Raw genomic sequence first — 8,431 nt, 5'->3', positions numbered from 1 at the left:
AAGGATGCATAGTAAAAATATAAATATGTATGATGAAATATGTTTAGGCTTAAAATTTCCACAAGTAATAAAGCTTCTTGTTAGGACACACGATTTGAAATTCATATAATATTCATTTTTAAGGTCACGGCCAAGCCAAACACCAAATTGGTGTATGAGACCCCCTTGGTTGTGGGACAAGGGACCCACCTCCGCGCAGTGATTTGACTGCTAAGTCTACGAAGGCATACATACTCTACCCCCCTCTGGTTTTGAACCTGTGACCTCTTAGGAGGAAACACATGCTCTTAACCATTAGGCCCACTCAAGCTGTACTGTATATAAATTACAACTTACACATGAACAAAATTTAATAAAAATAAGTTAATTATTATTACAAATTTATATAAAATAAAATTTAATTTTGAAACAGTCAATCATCTTTTTAAATTAAAAATATTAATTAAATTTTTTTAAAATACATTTATAAATTATAACTCATAACGTAACCCAAGAAAAGTTCAACTTAACATGAAAGGACTCCCCTTTTCTCACAGTGATTTCATGTTTGTCAATATCGTGCACAAACATAGCATAATTATAGACAAATATACAATATATATTGGCGCTCAAATTTTTTTAGATAAGAAAAATAATACTGCAAACTTTATAAAGATGCAACCAATTTGATGCTTCCTCTCATCTTCCATGTTATTCATGTCAAAATTTCACAGCAATAGTGATTTTGAAAGGTGTCAACATAAAATGGTCCTACCCCTATAAATATTTTTTCCTGACATATTGTCAATCTTCCACCGAATCTCATGTTAGTAAGCCATACTTTACCTCAGATACTTTTTAAAACATGAAATACGTCCTGTAAGACGCCAAATTCCAGGCCTGCGTGCCAACCATGGACAGTGATGGACGTCGACTCCCACTTGCTTCTTATGTGGATGGATGCCACCTGTATTGCTTAATAAATTAACTTATCAACCTCAGGAATCAAATCATGTCTCGGGTTAGTGGATGCAGTTGCTTTTGCATAAAGATTGGGCCCCACATATCTGTGGTCACCATATCTTCTAAACGATGCAGGAATATATGGTCGGTGACTCAACCCTCAATAATGCAGTGAACGAAGGAAATTGGCAGCAACTTTCCTGATTTCACAATTTAATAATAACGATGCAGGAATATATGGTCGGTGACTCAACCCTCAATAATGCAGTGAACGAAGGAAATTAGCAGCAACTTTCCTGATTTCACAATTTAATAAATTATCAGGAATCAATCATGTTTCGGGTTAGTGGATGCAGTTGCTTTTGCATAAAGATTGGGCCCCACATATCTGTGGTCACCATATCTTCTAAACGATGCAGGAATATATGGTCGGTGACTCAACCCTCAATAATGCAGTGAACGAAGGAAATTAGCAGCAACTTTCCTGATTTCACAATTTAATAATAAAACAAAAGTATCCTAAATTTCATTCAATAGAAATATATATCGACTTGGTTCGTTCAGCGAAAAACAAATCCTCTGAATTAGTGTCTTCATTTGTTCTCATCGATTCGCTGGTAGGTGGTCTTGCACTGGTGAGATCATTCAGACGAAAATATTGAGGTTCACCGCTCATTCCCAATCTCTGTAAAACGTCTTGGATCTCGCTTGCTTCTTTCTTCTCTGTAAAACGTCTTGGATCTCGCTTGCTTCTTTCTTCTTCTGTATCCGATGGCGGATCTTACTGGGGATATCACATGCGTCGCCTCTTCTTCGTCTTCATCCACCAACACTGGCCAGGTTTATGACGTTTTTTTGAACCATCGCGGTCCCGACACAAAGAAAGGCCTCGCCAGCCATATCTACCGTCGGCTTATTCTTCGTGGATTAAATGTATTTTTGGACCAGCCAGAACTACGCAAGGGAGAGGACATTCTTTCTCAAATCAAAGAGGCTATTCGAACCGCCTCAGTGCATGTTGCAATATTTTCTCCAAACTATGCCCAATCAAGATGGTGCCTTGAGGAGCTCGCACTAATGGTGGAATCTGGATCGACAATTATTCCGGTCTTCCATAATGTCAATCCTTCAGACCTTCGGTGGACGCGGAGTGGAGATGGAGATGAGAACCAGAGTCAGTATGCTCGAGACCTGCATAGGCTCGAAAATAAGAGAACAGTCGAAGGGAACCCACGATTTGACTCTATCACTCTGGAAAAATGGAGGAATGCTCTCCATGTTGTCTCAAATAAAAGCGGTTTAGATATCAACGCATGCAACGGGTAAGGGCCACACTCTCTCCTGTTTTTCTCAGTTTATTTAATGAATGATAAGGTATATCACACTATATTTTCGGAGACGTTCCTCAATCAAATTATATCCTGCATATTGTTCAGTGACGAAGGGCAACTAGTTGATGAGGTCGTCGAAGAAGTGTGGCGAAAGGTTAGGAAAACACCTCTTCATGTGGCCAAATACCCTACTGGCCTCGTTGAGAAAATAAAAGACATGGAAAGAATGGTGCTCTTGCAGCAGCAAAGCCAGAAGACTAAGGTTGTGGGAATTGTCGGTTTTGGCGGTGTAGGGAAAACGACTCTTGCAAAAGAGTTCTTCAACAGACACACATCAAATTATGATCGATATTGTTTCCTGTCTGATGTGAGAGAAACCGCAGCGAAGAACTCTCTAAGTTCATTGCAGACAAAACTTCTCAAAGACTTGGCTTATTTGAAGGACGTGCAAATAAGCAACACCGATGAAGGCATAGAGAAGCTCCGAAAGCATCTCTCATCCCACCCCCGATCTCTGATAGTCTTAGATGATGTTGATCATATTGATCAACTTGACGCATTGTTTTCACCAGTGAAAGATACCATTCAGGCCAGTAGTTTAATCTTGGTTACTTCTCGCAATAGGGATGTACTTACAAGCTCGGGAATTCTAGACGCGTCTATTTACAAGCAAACAGGCCTTAACCGGCAACAGTCTAGAGCACTATTCTGCTCGCATGCCTTTGACCAGAGTTGTCCTGTGACGGGATTTGAACAACTGGTTGAAGATTTTTTGGATTTCTGTGATGGATTGCCCTTATCTCTTAAGGTCATCGGAGCGGCTATTCGTGGAGAAGATTCCGAGGTTTGGAAAAGACAGTTAGACAAAAACAGAAGAATACTTCCTGCTGATATTCATAGCAAGCTTAAAATTAGCTATGATGGTCTGGATAAAGAGCAGCAGGAGATCTTTTTAGACGTCGCCTGTTTTTTTATAGGAGAAAACAGAGATACCGCCATTACAATATGGAACGGATCTGGCTGGGACGGATGGCTGGGTCTCCGTAACTTAGAGAACAGATGCCTTATAGAGATCGACAGTGAAGAGTGTATAAGAATGCACGACCACCTCCGCGATCTCGGCAGAGATGTAGCGGAGAAGGAACATCCGGTTCGGCTTTCCCGACCAAATGTCAATCTTCTCCGTACTCTTTCCCCCTCATCGCCTGTACGTATGTTGAAGCTCTCCACGGATTTTTCAAATTAGCAGTGCCATATCTAAATTGTCTTTTTGTTCTGAAATTTTTTAAGAAAAAATCATGTTTTTAACGGCTCCCAGTGATCAATTCAGGTGCGAGGAATTAGCATGGATTATGGAAATGGCCCCGAACAATTTTTCGAAAACATTAGGGGCAACTGCAACCTAAGCACGTTGGAATTGCTTAGGGGTGAAGGTTCTTTTGTTGAAAGCATATTCAGTGCAGGGGAGTTACGACAACTGATATATATCCAATGGAAGAAGTGTCCGATCTCCTCAATATCTTTGCAAATTCCAACAAGGAATTTAAGAGTGTTATACATACAGGGGAAGGCTTTGAAAACACTCTGGCAACATGAATCTCAGGTAGTACAAATTCTAATTTATTTGGACAGACATCGATTTACATTTCTCTTCAAATTATAAAAATTGCTTGCATTTAAGAATTGTCTTTGTTTATCACAATGTCAAATAGGTGACATTTACAGAGGCAAATCAACTTTAATGTTTTTATGTACACATTGCAGGCACCACTACAGTTGACGGAATTGTATATTGATGCTCCCCTTTCAGAGGTTCCACAGTCTATTGGTAAACTGAATCAGCTCGAAAGAATTTTCCTCAAATATGGTGAATTTAACACTTTACCAAATGAATTCTGTGATATGCATTCATTGAAGCATATGACGTTACAAAACTGTAAAGAAATGATGTTGCTGCCGGATTCACTTGGGATCTTGACGGGCCTCCAGACTCTCGACTTCTCCGGGTGCTTCAGCTTGGAGCGGCTCCCAGACTCGGTGGGGCAGCTGACGGGCCTCCAGACACTCGACTTGGGCGGGTGCTCCAGCCTGCAGGGGCTCCCAGACTCTGTGGGGCAGCTGACGGGCCTCCAGACACTCGACTTGCGCTGGTGCTCCAGCCTGCAGGGGCTCCCAGACTCGGTGGGGCAGCTGACGGGCCTCCAGGAACTCGACTTGGGCGGGTGCTCCAGCCTGCAGGGGCTCCCAGACTCGGTGGGGCAGCTGACGGGCCTCCAGGAACTCAACTTGGGCGGGTGCTCCAGCCTGCAGGGGCTCCCAGACTCGGTGGGGCAGCTGACGGGCCTCCAGGAACTCAACTTGGGCGGGTGCTCCAGCCTGCAGGGGCTCCCAGACTCGGTGGGGCAGCTGACGGGCCTCCAGGAACTCTACTTGGGCGGGTGCTCCAGCCTGCAGGGGCTCCCAGACTCGGTGGGGCAGCTGACGGGCCTCCAGAAACTCTACTTGGGCGGGTGCTCCAGCCTGCAGGGGCTCCCAGACTCGGTGGGGCAGCTGACGGGCCTCCAGAAACTCGACTTGGGCTGGTGCTCCAGCCTGCAGGGGCTCCCAGACTCGGTGGGGCAGCTGACGGGCCTCCAGACACTCGACTTGGGCTGGTGCTCCAGCCTGCAGGGGCTCCCAGACTCGGTGGGGCAGCTGACGGGCCTCCAGACACTCGACTTGGGCTGGTGCTCCAGCCTGCAGGGGCTCCCAGACTCGGTGGGGCAGCTGACGGGCCTCCAGGAACTCAACTTGGGCGGGTGCTCCAGCCTGCAGGGGCTCCCAGACTCGGTGGGGCAGCTGACGGGCCTCCAGGAACTCAACTTGGGCGGGTGCTCCAGCCTGCAGGGGCTCCCAGACTCGGTGGGGCAGCTGACGGGCCTCCAGACACTCGACTTGGGCGGGTGCTCCAGCCTGCAGGGGCTCCCAGACTCTGTGGGGCAGCTGACGGGCCTCCAGACACTCGACTTGGGCGGGTGCTCCAGCCTGCAGGGGCTCCCAGACTCGGTGGGGCAGCTGACGGGCCTCCAGGAACTCGACTTGGGCGGGTGCTCCAGCCTGCAGGGGCTCCCAGACTCGGTGGGGCAGCTGACGGGCCTCCAGGAACTCAACTTGGGCGGGTGCTCCAGCCTGCAGGGGCTCCCAGACTCGGTGGGGCAGCTGACGGGCCTCCAGACACTCGACTTGGGCGGGTGCTCCAGCCTGCAGGGGCTCCCAGACTCTGTGGGGCAGCTGACGGGCCTCCAGACACTCGACTTGGGCGGGTGCTCCAGCCTGCAGGGGCTCCCAGACTCGGTGGGGCAGCTGACGGGCCTCCAGGAACTCGACTTGGGCGGGTGCTCCAGCCTGCAGGGGCTCCCAGACTCGGTGGGGCAGCTGACGGGCCTCCAGGAACTCGACTTGGGCGGGTGCTCCAGCCTGCAGGGGCTCCCAGACTCGGTGGGGCAGCTGACGGGCCTCCAGGAACTCAACTTGGGCGGGTGCTCCAGCCTGCAGGGGCTCCCAGACTCGGTGGGGCAGCTGACGGGCCTCCAGGAACTCTACTTGGGCGGGTGCTCCAGCCTGCAGGGGCTCCCAGACTCGGTGGGGCAGCTGACGGGCCTCCAGACACTCTACTTGGACGGGTGCTCCAGCCTGCAGGGGCTCCCAGACTCGGTGGGGCAGCTGACGGGCCTCCAGAAACTCAACTTGGGCGGGTGCTCCAGCCTGCAGGGGCTCCCAGACTCGGTGGGGCAGCTGACGGGCCTCCAGACACTCGACTTGGGAAACTGCACCAGCTTACAGGGGCTCCCATACTCAGTCGAGAACTTAACGAGACTCGAATGCCTTAACTTGTCTGGGTGTTACAATTTACAGATGCTGCCCAATGTTCAGCGTTTGAGTTTGAGCTCGTTGACTGAGCTTGATGTGTCTCACTGTTCAAAACTGCAATGGGGTGCTGGAGTAGTCGAGTCCCTGCGCCATCGACTGGGATATGGCTTCATCGAAGAAAGGTGGGACGAAGGCAGCGAAAACAGTAATGAAGAAAGTTGGAAAGAAGGCAGTGAAAACAGTAATGAATAAAGCTGCAGCGAGTTGAATAATATAAAAGAACTTCTTAAAGCTGCAGCGAGTTGAATAATATAAGAGAACTTCTTAAGATCAGATGGCCACGGTGCTCGCCACACGCCGCAAAGAGAGCTGTGTCATTAATCTTCATAGCGCTGTAATCACAGGCAAAATGAATTACACAATGTACAGAATGCTCTACATTTTACATCATGTGGAGTAAAATATACTAGTGCAAAATATGTTGAGCCATAATAACATTTGAGTTTACGGTGCATATAACATTCGAATTTATAGTGATTTTCTTAATATTTATTTTTTCTTAAATACAACGCATAAATATAAATTTTGTTTTTTAAATATTATTCATTAATAAATTTAATTTTATTATTATTATTCAATTTATATATTATTAGATTAATATAAATTTTTGGATCATATATTTTAGTTATTTAAATATTATTGGTATAAGAAATAATAATTAATTTTTCATATATTTTTTAATTTCCAATTTTAAATCTTTTAATTTATATTTCAATTATTTATTCTTTTAATAAATTTCAATTTTAGTATATATATATTTTTTAATATTAATTTATTATATATTTGTTAATTTCTTTTTAACTTATTTTCTATTTTAAATATTCCAAATCCTTAATACATATTTGAGTTGCTTACTTATATATATATATAAATATCTAAGTAATTAATTGAATGAATAATATATACAATTTTCAAATCTAATATTTGATATTTATAGATGGCATCAAATATTAAGTGAGCAAGAACAAGATTTTCATGAATGATATTTCTCATTTATGTAGATTGTTGTACTTTCAAACCAAACATCTACAACTAATTAACCAAATAGACAACAATATTGATGATGACTAGTTATATTTACTCTTGATCTCTTTTACACTAATACTTATATTTATATGGATGAATATAAATAAACAATTTCGTAAAATATAATTAGTTTAATATATAGCATTTACCGAAAAACATTTAACAAAATTAAATTCTATTAAAAAAAACAAAAACTAAACATATGTAATTTCTCACCTCATCCTTCACCTCAAGTAAGATCTATACTACAATGGAGAGGATAACAAACTATATTTCAACCACCTAAAGTAGATCCAACAAACTTTCAAAAATAAATGAATTATATTAGTTTTATTAAAATCAATTCAATCTTAGTATTAATTTCAAAAGATTGATTATTGAGTGTTGTCTTGCTCAATGTGAGGAATTAGACCATTGAGCCATTTTGAAATATTATCTATTATGTTCTTTCAAAACATCCACACAATATGAAGAAATAGATTATTAAGCCATTTCAAAAGATTGACTGGTGGGTGCTTTCAAAAGATATACCCAATACAAGGAAATAGGATGTTGAGTCATTTCAAAAAATTGCCCACTGAACACTTTCAAAAAGTTTAGCCCTATTCATTAGGCCTCTTTTGAAGATGTGAAGTCAAGCTGCTTTGAAAAATAGAACAAGGCCATCAAGCCGACTTTGAAAAAACTCATCAACCAATTTCAAAGTGTCACCCAATTGGATTAAATAATGAAATTAACCCATAACAAGCAAAGATCGATAGCCTTATTCCAATTAAAGACTTCAAATTTCAGTATATGGGGGCTTACGATCCTTGAACACTTTGAACATCAACAAAAGGACTTAAATTTGGTCAAAGGATTTGAACAACATTCAAAATCAAAAAGTTTGATGGTTTATCTAAAAACCCTACTTCATATTGGCATCTAACATGTAGCCATTGAATATGCATAAATGAATTGAATTAGATGTGCCCATCACAATCCAACTTTAAATGCATAACGTATGTCTCGAGGAAATAAACTATATGGGAATTCCAAATTTAAAAAAACATTTCCAACAATTATGTATGCAACTTCACACATAAACAACAAACAAGCTTAATCAATAGAATTATATAGCATTTCATTAAAGAGATGGAACACTTACCTTTAAAACAAATTGGTCTAAGGAAATCAGTTGTTGATAGAGAAGCTTTCCACCCAATTGTAGGCATCCATTGCAT

The 8,431-nt window shown here is 43.0% G+C and overlaps 1 protein-coding gene across 1 annotated transcript; it reads left to right on the top strand.

Moving 5' to 3' along the window:
• The first annotated feature begins 1,389 nt into the window (after nucleotides 1-1,389).
• LOC149177498 (uncharacterized) lies at nucleotides 1,390-6,635 on the top strand. The gene is made up of 4 exons (XM_089420153.1): nucleotides 1,390-2,264; nucleotides 2,379-3,480; nucleotides 3,604-3,876; nucleotides 4,038-6,635. The coding sequence occupies exons 1-4, from the start codon at nucleotides 1,714-1,716 to the stop codon at nucleotides 6,372-6,374; spliced, it is 4,263 nt and encodes a 1,420-aa protein (XP_089276279.1). The 5' UTR covers nucleotides 1,390-1,713; the 3' UTR covers nucleotides 6,375-6,635.
• Nucleotides 6,636-8,431: the final 1,796 nt, after the last annotated feature.

Source organism: Pinus tabuliformis, chromosome 4_1 (assembly GCF_031772625.1).
Source record: "Pinus tabuliformis cultivar Carrire ecotype Pingquan chromosome 4_1, CPIR1, whole genome shotgun sequence".
In the NCBI taxonomy this organism is placed as follows: Eukaryota; Viridiplantae; Streptophyta; class Pinopsida; order Pinales; family Pinaceae; genus Pinus; species Pinus tabuliformis.
The sequence above is the reverse complement of the archived record's forward strand: the minus strand, read 5'-3'. Positions and strand labels throughout refer to the sequence as shown.

Bases quoted from the DNA above. Each gene is read 5' to 3' on its own strand.
- LOC149177498 (XM_089420153.1), top strand. From the start codon at position 1,714: ATGGCGGATCTTACTGGGGATATCACATGCGTCGCCTCTTCTTCGTCT. The intron at 2,265-2,378 runs GTAAGGGCCACA...CATATTGTTCAG, and splicing joins GATATCAACGCATGCAACGG to TGACGAAGGGCAACTAGTTG. The intron at 3,877-4,037 runs GTAGTACAAATT...TACACATTGCAG, and splicing joins TCTGGCAACATGAATCTCAG to GCACCACTACAGTTGACGGA.